Raw genomic sequence first — 13,499 nt, forward strand, 5'->3', positions numbered from 1 at the left:
TTCAGAATTCTGAAGTTACAGACCACAAATCCAAGCCAATTTTCTATTGAGCTCTAGTCTACATTTTCTCTGAGGATTCCCCCCGCTACCTTTGCTGGGTTGTTTTCAAGAACCAAACCAACCATTGTAACAAATTCTGTGACTAAGGAGAAACAAAGCCAGGAATGGCCTTCTTAACATTCACTCAAGCCTGAATACCAGTTTGGGGGCAAATAACCCTAAAGAAAGGAGAAGGCTCTTGTTCTCCTGCCTTACTGAAAGTTCAGGAGGTCTTCAAATCGGTGTTAACCTCTGCAGTACCAGCTTCTTCTGGACTCAAAGCCAAGGAAGATGCGCCAGAGTTTTTCTGAAACGTGTTTAGCTGACTTTCAAGCCAAGACACTGAAGGAAAGCTTCAACTCAGACCTGCCCACCACAAAGCTTTGGAACAATAGATAAACTTACTTTGTCCTGACGAGTTTCCACGGCATAATGATCCATCCTATGTAATTTTCTTCTTCTTTTCTTTGGAGGAGCAACTGGTTTTTCCTGTCTCCTCTTAGGGGCAACCTTCCTCTTAGGTCTCTTAGCCGGAGTAAGAGGTGAGCCATAACTACTCTCCTGTACTGGCGGATAGAGATGTCTGGACTCAGAAGTCGTCTGTCCCTCTGGGTCAGATAATAAAGCTCACACTTTGCCATCTGGGGTCAGCAGAATCTCAGTTAGAGAAACTAAGACTCCTTAAGTGAGAAAAAGTTGGCATGAGGGCTTATTCAGGGGTCTCTATAGCGAGAAACCCCCAAAATGGATCTTGCTGCTGCTGTCACAGCCTCCTCACTGAGAACAGGAATATAATTGCAGAGAATTGAGTCACGTCCGTTTCTTTCGGCTGAGGAGCCTACTGACACAGGTGGACGCACCTGAAGGTGACACAGAATTCTGCATTTCAAACCTCCTGCACTAGGGAGAGAGTGGTCCTTGCTTAGGAAACGCTCTCCATTTAAAAATTACTAGCTGAAAGCTAAATAGAAAATTAGCCACATGTTCATTTCAAGGGGGCAGTGAGACTTGTGTAGGCAGTTCCAATTCAGAATCTGAGCATTAATTATCTGTTCACACCACCAGCTAGAGCAAAGCAATGGTCCCCTTTTATTGGGAAGGAGCAGGACAAATTTTAAAACCAAGGAGAGAAGAAAACATAAATACTTAGCAATCCTCCTTGGTCACAAATGTACTAAATCAGGACTTGCAGCAGCAAAGAGAACTTGTCACTGATAACTTAGGTTTCCAGTGCAGAGACACTCTAAGCCATGAGATAACCATAAATAGAACTGTCTTTAAAAAAAACATTATCTTGTAAAATTAGGTACAGTGTAAAAAAATCATCAATATCTCTTCATCTTAGTACACATATCATGAAAGAGTCTGCTTACACTCTTTCTATCAGAAACCCCAGAGGTTTGTTTGTTTGTTTGTTTGTTTGTTTGTTTGTTTTTGCATGGGGGCAGGGGGGAGAGTAGCAATACTATGCATCTTATCTTGAAAATCTAGGAAATGGTCAAGGCCAACACATAAACTGAGTAAGGAAGATAACCTTTCAGGACTTCCCCAGTGCTGGAGGATACCAGGCCCCTGATTTGCTGATGGTGCAAAGGTGAATTGAAGCCGCAAGCTCTGCTGTCTACCTAGCTGATTTCTCTCGGTGGGACTGTCCGGAGAATCATTCAGATGCAGGGAGGGGCAGCAGGAGGCACGATGTTAGTGTATCCACAAAGGAGGCCACCTGCCATGCGATCTCACTGTCTCCAGAGCAAGCGACTGCAAAGGCACTTCCATTTCTGTCTCATCCTCCCTCTCTGGCAGAGCCACTGAAAGACGCAGCCCCACAGACTCTGGTTGGGTTCGGTGTTGTTTTTTTTTAATGCTTCTATAGTTTTAGGCAGTTCTCCATGAGAAGAGAGGCACAAGGAAAAAAAGGTTCCCCATTTCATGGTCACTGAATACATTCAGCGAGAGCTCAAGTCTGCCCATCAGACACCAGCCATTTTGCAAGAGACCTCAACATTCCGAAGACGCTGAAGGCGGCGGCGGCCCTTCCGATTGCAGCGGGGTTAGAGGAGCAGCAGGGGAAACAGGATTTAGTCAAAATGAGTGTTCATCCACTGATTATAAGGCATGTATTTCCTTCTTCGAATGTTAGAGGTACCCAGAAGCTAAGTTTTCACTGACCAGCCATACTTAGTCTGACTTGAGAAGTTTAGCCTGAGGTTATTAAGAGGATGGGAAGGACAAGGGCAAATTTCCCTGCTTTTCAGAAGGATACTTTGCCATCTGAAGGAAGTCACTAGCCAGCCAAAGCTCTGCCTCCAGGCCTGGAAGAGCAGCCGAATGAAGGGTCACAGAGAAAGCAGAGAAGGTCAAAGAGAAAAAGATTGCGCCAATAATTGAAAGCAAGCATATTTCTGAACATTCACCATTACACTATGAAACCAGGAGCAACACACCATTTCTTGCAACTCTCAGCCCAAGTTTTGGTCATCTAATTGAATAGCCTTTGACAATTGTCCTAAAAAAAAAAAGGTATGCTCAAATATTAAGCAAGAAAGTACAAACTTCAACTGTGTTGTAGCACACAGCACTTTGCTGAATCATTTCAATGAAATTTCAAATACAAGATGTTTTCTCACTCAGCTGGTATAATCTTTACATGCACAATAACTATATGTGATGGATGCATAGGTATATAAACCAGTTAGTCTACAACAGAGGGAGGTTGTGCTGGCTTGCTTTGGTTTTGTGCTTTAAAAATATGAACTTTTTTTTATTTTAGTAAAAATAAGGCTTCTAGACCCAAATAAAAAATAGTTGACATCTGGAAATATCCTTTGTATTAAGAGAAGAAAGTGACCAGGTTACCAGGTTATCGTAAGTGAAGATACATTCCAATATATCTAATCAAGACTGTTTCACCCAATGGAGCTGTGAGAATATCCCAGTTACAAGAGGCATTAATTCTAAAAAGAACACAGCATGCATGAATACTTCTAACTCTTAATTCAAAAGAAGTACAAGAAAAATCTCCATTTATATATTCATGAGCAAGCTCAGCATAGAACCATTGCTGCCACAAATTAAAGCATCCTATATTACATTTCATTTATCACTGCTCAGTATTTTTTAAGAAAACATTTTAGTTGATTTCTTGATTAAAACACACACACTTGCAAGTCATTATAACTGAACTATACATATTAGAAATCCAGCGAGGTTCATTGACAAGGAATGTTTATTACTAAGTCATATAACTTTTAAGGAAATGAAGATTATAAGAGCTTACTGTAAATAGCCAAATTTCGACATAAAATGTTCCATATAATTTGAACATAGCTATTAGCTGACCACTCTGCTCCTCTCCTGGACGGAAGGGGGGTTAAATGTTCCCATGGGCTCCCTGGTCTGGGAGTCAGAAGGTCTGAGGTTGTGTCTCTAAGTTAGTTCACTTACCAGCCACGCAGCCCGAGCAGCCTCGAACCTCTTTCAAGTATCCGCTTCCTGCCTTTCAAAGCATGGTTATACCAAGTTGTCCCCCAAATCCCTCTTGTGCCTCTGCCACAGGGTCTTTTAGGGGATATTATGTATGCAAAGTCAAGCCTTTAAATAGGGCACATGGAACTGCTTAGAGCATTTTTTTTTAGCATTTTAATAAAGTGTGGTTCCTTTTGTTCACTTTAATCTCAAAGAAAGTCATCCAAAAGATAAAACGGCCAGGCTTGTTCTGACAAGAATAAGATTTGTGTTTCGTGCATGCAGATGTTTATCTCATTTTATCATTTGTGTTTCATAACCATGCCACACTGGTTAGACATCAAAGGGTAGGAAAAACAGCATCAGACTTATATGACTTCAATGATTTAAGGCAAACCGAGAATGGTTTTAAATAGCCATTCGTTTCCAGTGCTTAAAAAAGTCACGACTGAATTAACGTTAAAGCAATCAGAAATACTTATGGCTCCTTGGTATTGACTGTCTTTGCTTAAACGTGCTATATTTTGCTCAGAAATCCTTAAACTGAGCGTTATCCGTATTATATGTATCCCACTCATCCTTATGCGGAGCACAATAAACTTAATTATAAACAACAGTGTTCTTGTGGCCTAAAAGGGAATTGAAGGCAATTTCCATCAACAAAGTTTTGAAATTATGTCTCATCCAGAATCAAGTTATATTATGTTGGCATAGACCTCACCACCCTCGTTAGAAAGAGTAGTGGGAAATACATAAAATACTAAAAGGTTTAGATTAGAAATTGTATGGTATTTTAAAATGATCTAGGCTGAAACACTGGAAGAGTTCCATCTCCAGATGAAAAGAAACATAATAAAGCGTCACCATCCCCTTCTAAATTTGAAGTTGTACTGGCTACTACCTTACAAACAGACTGTCCTCTACTAACATTCCTTAGTGTTTGATATAGGGTAGCACGCTGCTCTGCTAACCAGATTCATTCAATAGTACTTCTCAGAATGAAGAATTTGCTTTACTTTGGGAGGTGATGGACATGTTCATATTCCCGATTGTGGTGATGGCTTCACAGGTATATCCATCAAAATTCATTAAATGAAACTGTCTGATGCTATATGCCCAGATGATTATACCTGCTAAGGCCAGTAGAGCTACTTAGCTGACCTACGATGTCTGAACTGCATGGTCATTTTAAGGGAGCTGGAAGTCCGTTGCAGTGTTTTATATTGCAGCCCTTATCTCCAGAGTCCTTCTCATTCCTGTCCCGGGGGTGGGAAATGCCCACCCCTCCCGCTCCTTCACCTGCTGACTGATGCCTGCATGCTAGGCTGGATGGCGCCCCGTGAGCACTACGTTTAAAAGACATCTGAATAGCAAATCAACCTGAAGGGAAATTCCTGCAAGAGAAACAAGTATGTTGAAGCTTTTTCAAAACATTTTTAGTCTTGTAATTCTTTGACTACGTATAAACCTTTCAGATACGTACACCCAAAGAGACTCTGTACGAATCATGAAATAAGGTCAGCAGATCACGTAGCCCAGGGACTCGGCCTCTCCTCAGATAGATGATAAGCTACTAACCTCAGGGCCAAAAGGGCCATATTTGTGTCCAGAGAAATCAGGTTGCTCGGAATAGAAGGCATAGACCGAAGGCCTACAGGAAAATAGGCAGGTTCAGAGTCTCCCCAAAACACACATAACAAAAAGCACCAAATATACCTTCACATTAAAAAAAGAAAAGAAACCTCTCATACCTATCTGGTTAATCTCCCAACTGCTATCAGGCTTCCCATGGAAAACATCACGCTCTTGTTTTGTGTTTTGTTTTGTTTTATTTTGTTTTGTTTTGTTTTGTTTTGGTTTGGTTTTTATTGCTTCCACAACCACCCCCACTGTGGCAACTGCCTGGTACCATCTTCAGGAATCAAAAGTCACAAAGGAAAATCTGAAACACACACTCAGGTCTTTGATCCTCAACATAATGGAGCCCAGTGACAATTCACACAGGCCACGCAATCTGCAGCCTGAAAGAGCTACTCCATTAAAGCTAAAAGGCTTTCTTAATGTTTCCCTAATCCTTGGGAAGTTGTTGGTTCATTTATCAAAGCCAGGAACTCCCTTAAACTCTGGGGTAGTGGCCAGGATTAACAGCTGTAGTAATCCATGTAATTAAATGCTCCCCAAAACCTACGTCTAGTGTGTCCTTCTTAGGGAGGTTAACACTGAAGGCTAAGACCACAAAACTTAGTAATACTGAACTTTCGCTGTGCTTCTGTTTCATAGTCGATCTAGTTTCTCACCCAATTCTAACCTAAAATTAAAATATACTGAAGAAAGAAGAGGAAAAGTCAGGGAGAGGGAAACAAATACCTTTCGTTGTCTGGCAGGGACAGCCACTGCAGTATGGTTAATATTCTCCGCTCGTGAGGGATGATCCTGCAGGTAAAACAAGCAAAGCATGATGGGAGTCTGTAGGGCATTAACAAGCAGAGCACCATGAGAGGTTGCGCGTCCACAAACTCCGGCCCGATGAGCATTTGCCCTTGCACCCAGGCTAAGCGCTCTCTATTGACCACCATCTGTTTTCACTTCATTGTTGCAGAAGGGCCTTGTTCGAATCAGTGTTTGAACTTCCATTTCCATTTGCAACATATTACATTGCTCAACCCCAGAGGAGACTGGAAACTCTGATTCACGGTCAGATGAGGAACCTGCCTTGCTGCTCAGACTCCACTGCAGGCAGAAAGGACCCCGGGCTCAGAACTGTTGCTGTTTGGTGGGTGAAAGTGTTAGCTGTGGCCACAGAAACACCAGGATTCATATCCTCAATCTGCCTCTTGGCGGTGGTGTGACCTTTCTTGACCTCTGGGCCTCTGACCTCTTTTGGCCTCAGTTTACTTATCAGTAAAATAAAGATAACAGCAAAGCACACTGCGCTGGTTGGCTGTGAAGATGAAATAAGACAAGATAAGCAAAGGGCACGCACAATTTCTAGCCCACAGTCAGTGCTGAAAAAAAAACCCTTATTTTTGTTAATGATCAGAATTAGTTATCATTCCATCTCTAAGCAGACATACGCCTTTAGAAACATAATTTAATCTGAAACTTTAAGTTCCTCCTCTATAAATAAGGGGTTTGGAAAAGCATTCTTGAAATTCTCTTCTAGCTCTACAAAAATCTATCAGGAATGGGCACATATAATTATGAGACTGACAAAAAGGGTATAATCTTCATCCACAATGACTTATGTGTTTAAGTCTCATTCTTCTGTTGAAATATAATTACCCTGAATCTGGCCCTCACTTTGAGAGTGCTTGGCTAACATGATAGCCCTGTATCCTCAGCTGAGTTTCATGAAGATGCTCGCACGCTGAGTGATGTATTTATTTATAGGGAAATTTGCTTATTCTTTCCTAACAAGGAGCACAGCATGCTTTTCTGCTCCTCCATCCAACACTGGGCATTAGAGCATGTTAAGGATGAATTCAAACTGAAGCCCAAGTTCAACTGTGGTTAGCAAAAAACACTGTGGCCCACATGAACCCTAGGGTAACTGACTGTCTCTGGGTGGTAATGATGTGGCAATGTAGATTCATCACTTGTAGCAAAGGCACTGCCCTGGTTAAGGCTGTTGATAGTGGCCATGCCTGTGTGTGGGGGCAGAGGGTACATAGGAAACCTCTGTATCTAATGCTCAATGTTGCTGTAAACCTAAAACTGCTCTTAGAAAGTGTTAAACATTTATCATGGAATGCTGGGCGAGCCATTTAGACATCTACTCTTTATGGATGTGCGTGAGAGAAAGCGAAGAGAAAGGCAGGTTTTCAGAGCCGAGGGAGGCGGCCGGAGTTGGCAGGGTATCTAATCCAGCTGCTTCCCGCTCCCCAGCACCACCGCCTCCCGCCTTCTCAGACAGATCGGGCCTTTGCCACTCCTCTGGGCCTCTCTCTGTCGAAAACTATCCCACCAACCCAGAAAATCATGTGTATCATAAAATAAGCCCTCATTTAAACACATTTCAATGCTATTGAATAAATGCGACCTTGTTTAATACATCTTATAATTGAATTAGAAATGGGCATAGCAAAGTCAGGTTAATCACTTAAGATATTTAATTCTTCAGTCTTAGAAATCCCCTGTATCTGAACAAAGTAATTACATATTTTGAATTCTTTCCTAACTAAAAAAAAGAAGTGAATGCCTTTCCTTTTATCTTACTTCACTAGCTACCTAGAAGCTGCTTTATTTTATGTAATTGGCATTAAGTCACACAAATGGATTCTGATCAACTCATTTGATGCTAATGGAAAAACACAAGCTGTTAGAATTTGTGTCAAGTTCAGAATGCTCTAGTCCTTTAACACCTTCATTGGATGGGACGCTTGACCAGTACGGGGCAGGGAACAGAAACATCAGCTCTGAGGCCAGAATGTTCGGGTCTAAATCCTGACCCCACGTGTGCTGCTCATGAGACTCTGACTAGTTACCTAACCTTGCTGTGTCTTTGTAAAATGAGGAGATACCTATCTCAGAAGATGGTTGTCAAAATTAAAAGGCATCATATGTATAAAGCACTTAGAATAGTGCCTGGCACATAGAAAGAGTTTAGAAAAATGTTAGCTTTTATCATTAAGTACTCAATTCACAGGCCCCAAGAGATGATACAATTAGTCATGAAATATTTATTAAAAGCTTATTATGTTCAAGGCATCTGTGGGAATATACATAAACATATAAGATACTCCTATTACAGAGGAGTCACCGTTCTCTGCCTGGAAAGATAAGCAATTCATGATCCTTTTTGGGCAGGGGCTGAGTGTGCGCATGTGCCGGCGGGGGCAGGGGAGGAGTGGGTAAGAGCATAAGACGACAACACTGGAGGTCTGAGTAACTGTTCAGCCTAAGTGTGGCCTTGGGCACAGCATTTCATCTCTCTGAGCCTTAGTGTTCCGATCTCGAAAACGAGGTACTGGGCAGAGTGGTCTCTAAATTTCCTAGGAGTTCTAGATTATTTTCATGAAATACCCACAGAACAAAAAGACATGGCCCTGACTCATTAGTGTTTAAAATACAATTCAGAGTCAACACCAATAAATATGACTAAGGAAGAACAGAGGTCCATACAGAAAGGCAAATGGGGTTCACGCTATTTTCTTGACCATCACCAACTGATATAAAGTATGTCATGAGGCCTTGTACATTAGACACGGTCAGACAAAAGAGGAGGAATGGAAAACGAAGGACTAGATGAACTATTAGTGATAAAGGAAAACAAATTACCTTTGGACATGTATACCCATTATCTAATCAATGTGGTGAGAAATAATGTGAATTTAAAAATAGTATTTACTGGTTGTTTTGTATATGCTAAGTATCCTACTAAGCACTTTAAATAAGTTAACTCCTTCTACCTTCACAATGCCCTATGATATGAAGATACTACTATTGCCATTCAAAAAGGAGGAAATTGATTTGTTAAGAGATTAAATCACCTGACACAAGTCAACAATCTGTTAAGGCAGAGCTGTGATTAGAATCAACCTAAACTCTCACATGTAAAAGGAATTATTGCCCTTGGACATGAATTAACGCCAAAGAAAAAATGTGATGGAGCGTCAGCTGAGGAAGATTTTGAAATGACATACCGTCACTGAAAAAGGAAAGATAATTCTAGGCCGCAGTACAGAACCATGTTAAAAGATGGCCTTCTAAGTCTATGGCTGGAATCGGCTTTTAAATTTGAAATTTTCCCAAATGTACTATGTGTCGATTTCCTTGACACATATGCCATGAAACAGCTGGAAGTATGGCCATGTTTTCATTGAGTTATAAAAAGGTGTTTTAAAAAGAAAAGAAAAAATGGATCCAAGTCACTTCCAAGATGGAGAGACCCAAGAAGGATGGCCTGCGAAGAGCAGCGCAACCACAGGCATCACTGGAGGCCTCGGACGCCACCTTCTTATAAGTGGTTGGACGTGGGTGGAGAGAATCGCCATTCAGAACCAGAACACTGGGTCTTTTCAATGAAGCTCTGCAGCAGTTTCGGGGGGTAAGGGTGGGTCTAAGTATTAATTATGTTGTCGGCTCCTCTCCATTTTGCCAGGCAAATACGTTGTCCAACAGAAGAAATCACTGCTGTAAGCATCTGGGACTGTCAAGGTGCAAAAAATTAAAAGTGTAATGCATAAGATTTAATTGGTAAATCAACGTGCCATTTACATGAGGCAGTGTCATGTTCCACATGCCCACATGGATTTCTCAACTCCGAAAACCTCTTTTTTAAAAAAGGGAGAAATGACTTTTAAAGGGATACTCTGTCTCAGCTTCAAATCGCCAAACCCAATTTCAACTTTGCCATTCAAATCTGAAAAAGCTACTTTTATTCCTGAATTTGGAGAATATAGGCAGCACCACTCTGGGTGACGGCTGTCAGCACACTACTATTATGGCATAGTCAGATTTTTGTTAAGGAATATGAGGCAAACTCAGAAACAGCTTTAGGTGGTTTCAAAAAAAATAAAAAAGATGGAAAGAACATCTCGGTGAGACCAAAATCCCCATGAAAGTTGAAACAGATTCCTTCTTTTTACTAAGGACCTGAAAAATAATCAACATGTTGACACTTGTGTTAGGTCAGTTTCTTCTGTCTTATGAGCACAAACTACTAATCTCCCCATCGCTTCTTTGGGGGAGAGAAGTGGTTCCATTTTCTAATTAGGGAAACCCCGAAGTTCAGTGGGAGAGGGGGGTGAAAACAGAGGCTTCCCCTTGTCTCCTGCCTGGAATAGCCAATCTCTAAACCACTACATCAGCCTGAGACCACACTAGATTTTTTAAAGGTGTGAAGCAAAATAAATACAGTGTGTCGTAATATATGGATAGCAAATGATAATACAAACTACAGCAGAAGTAGTCTAAGAAATATACATTCCCTGGGTGACAAGTTACCAGAAATGTATAAAAGGGGACAGAAAAATCTAAAGAATGAATAGAAGAAAAAGAAAAATCTTCCTTATATTCTATTAAGAAAAGATGGCATGCCCTGGCCGGTGTAGCTCAGTGGATTGAGCGTGGGCTGCGAATCAGGCATCGCAGGTTCGATTCCCAGTCAGGGCACATGCCTAGGTTGCAGGCCATGGCCCCCAGCAACCGCACATTGATGTTTCTCTCTCTCTCTCTTTCTTTCTCCCTTCCCTCTCTAAAAATAAATAAATAAAATCTTTTTTAAAAAAAAGAAAAGAGAAGATGGCATAAAAAAGACATAGAAGAAGAAGAGAGGATGGGAGGAGGAAGTGGGAGAGAGAATAGAAAGAGGACTTCCGGAAAAATAACTGGAAGGTTATTTTAAAGCAGAAAATATTCAGAAGTTCAGGTTCTTAACTGGCATGAAATCAAGTCAAATCAATGTTTCATAAACTGAATCATAATTGTAGTTTTACAAACGTTGGCAAGACAGAGGTAACTTACACAGACCAGAAGAATGTCCCAGCTTTCACCCCTTGCTTGGCGGCCGTAATCCATAGCTAATGAGGAAAATATAAGAGGTTTAGAACATGTTCTGAGCTTTGGTCAAAGAAGAAAAATAGTTTTAAAATATATGATATCAGTTATCTTACACTCTACCCACACCACACCATAAATTTCACATTATTTGCAACCATGATTTTTTTCACATCTGGAAATCAGAATCGTTATTTCCATAAATGTTATCTGATATGTTGGCTGCAAAGGCTTTCAAAAGCTCCGCTGTGATTCTAGTGGCATTTTTAACTCTTATTTCATGGTCTCTTCTGTACCTTTCTGATCGGATCATTGTTCTTACTTCAAAAGTCTCTTCTGTACCTTTCTGATCGGATCATTGTTTTGAACACCACACTTACAGGGCAGAATTCTAATCATCAAAGGACCCAACGGTAGACCATATGTGTTCTTTACTATTGAAAGCCTACAGAGGAGAATCCCAGTTTGGTACACAGATGTGGGGAACTTGGAACCTAGCTTTGCATTGTTTTGTTTTAAACTAGGTGATTGAAAGGAAAAAAAGGTTTTAGTTTTTGTTTTTGTTTTTTAAAGATTTTATTTATTTATTTATTTAGAGAGGGAAGGGAGGGAGAAAGAGAGAGAGAGAGAAACATCAATGTGCGGTTGCTGGGGTCCATGGCCTGCAACCCAGGCACGTGCCCTGACTGGGAATCGAACCTGCGACACTTTGGTTCGCAGCCCGTGCTCAATCCACTGAGCTATGCCAGCCAGGGTTAAAAGGTTATTATTTTATTCTGGATTTTCCCTTGTATCTTCTACTTAGCCTGTTAGTAAGTGGAATTTTAGAAATGAGTTCCTGGACTAAGTTAGGTCAACCAAGCATTTCATTAAGGCTTGTAAAATATTCTTTCTGCCCCATGCTATTGAGAGGCAGCAGACAGGGGCAGCTAAGAACCTGAGCTCCACATCTAGGCAGCTGGATTCCAAGCCCTGTCTCTGCCATTCACCAGCCACACAGTCCTCCAGCAAGTTCCTTAAGCTCCCTGTGCTTCAGTTTCCTTCAAAATATAGATAATATTACCTCGCACATGGGACTGTTCTAAGGAGTTAATACATTTAAAGTCCTTAAAACAGTGTCTTCGCATTTGGTAACCACTTGATGTATTTTCATCTTAATTATTATGCAATAATGGAAATAAATATGATCCAGTTATTCTAGGAGCATTAAAAACAACTTAAGATGGCCAGCGTCCCACCAAACAGAAGTCTGGGAGAAGAAAACCGTTCACTTTAGGAGGCCAACGGGAAGGAGAAGTGTGGCTTGTTTCTTACAGACTGAAGCAAAAATGGTCTAGGAATCGCAGCCACTCCCTTTCCTGGTTTCATTGCATCCAGACTCTGAGAGGGACTCACTGACTCCAGGGAAAACATTTGGTTTTTGCAATCAAAGGGGTAATCAAGAGGCGTGAGGAGTTTGGCCATGGTCTCAGAAGGGTCTGAGACGCCTGGCCTAGGAGAGCACTGCAAAGATTCCCAGCTCCTTGGTGGGGCCTCAAAATCCCCAGCCCCCCCCAACAAACTGCAGCCATTGAAGCTGGCAAGTGAGTGATAAGGCAGGAGAACACAGGTACCCTGTTAGATCCTGGGTATTATCAGCACAGGAGAACTGGGGTCCCATTGGGATGCATCAGAGAGAAAAGGATCTCACATTGCTCCAAGAAGCATTCCAGGGTTTGGTCCAGAGCACATTCCACCTTACATACAAACTCTGGCATGCCCAGGTGCCCCAGCCTAAACAGGATTCAAACCGTGTCCTGGAGTTTCACTCATTCATGTTCCAACTAGCAAATGGAGTCCCACTCATTCGCACCTCCACTAGCAAGAAGATGCGGTCAAGCTAGGTGCTGGACACGCCACAGGCGCCTCAAAACCCGCACCAGATCCTGGAGAGACCAGTTGCTCATGTTAAGTGGTCTGTTTTCATGCTTATTTCAGCTTCAGGAACACAGCCTGGAGTGTTCATATCCAAACAACTTCCTTGAAAATTGAGTGGTTTGCTATTTTCAAGAAAGCTGTACTAGGCAATATTTGGCAGGTATGAAATATAAGATCGACGTGGGGTTTTCTAGTGGATGTTTTTTTAGAGCAATTTTGTCAAACGATGACCGTGCACTTTGAAAGGTTGTACAGTATCGTGGAACACGCGCTGATGTCGCCATTATCTGCGCAACAGGAAGCCCTACAGATAACCTGTAGGTCGGAAACACTGGAGAGGAGAGAACCCCAGAAGCGGCCTTTGCGGCGGCGGGAGGGGGCAGCCCTGGGAGAGAAGCCAGAGTGGATAGGGGACGGTATCCCGATGGCAAAACCGGGGATCGTTTGTTCTCTACACTTTCCTGTAGTCCCCGAATTTTTGCAATCAGAACAAAGGTAACCAACTGTCCCTTTAACGGTAACCCATGTAAACTATGAAAACAATTTAAACGTTCAAAGTTTTTATTTCTTCTCAAAAAAAA

At 41.7% G+C, this 13,499-nt stretch overlaps 1 protein-coding gene across 3 annotated transcripts in view; it reads right to left on the reverse strand.

Moving 5' to 3' along the window:
• The window catches only part of ENPP2 (ectonucleotide pyrophosphatase/phosphodiesterase 2), a 95,394-nt gene that overhangs the window by 36,194 nt on the left and 45,701 nt on the right, over window positions 1–13,499 (reverse strand). For all 3 annotated transcript variants that reach the window (XM_045861217.1, XM_045861216.1, XM_045861215.1), the window contains exons 9-11: window positions 10,969–11,024; window positions 5,872–5,937; window positions 5,083–5,155 (exon numbers count right to left, since the gene is read on the reverse strand). In XM_045861217.1, coding sequence (XP_045717173.1) covers window positions 5,083–5,155; window positions 5,872–5,937; window positions 10,969–11,024 — 195 coding nt within the window. The remainder of the gene's footprint in view (window positions 1–5,082; window positions 5,156–5,871; window positions 5,938–10,968; window positions 11,025–13,499) is intronic.

The sequence above is a fragment of the Phyllostomus hastatus genome, unplaced genomic scaffold, assembly GCF_019186645.2.
Source record: "Phyllostomus hastatus isolate PE091 unplaced genomic scaffold, TTU_PhHast_1.1 phas_scaffold_21, whole genome shotgun sequence".
NCBI lineage: Eukaryota > Metazoa > Chordata > Mammalia > Chiroptera > Phyllostomidae > Phyllostomus > Phyllostomus hastatus.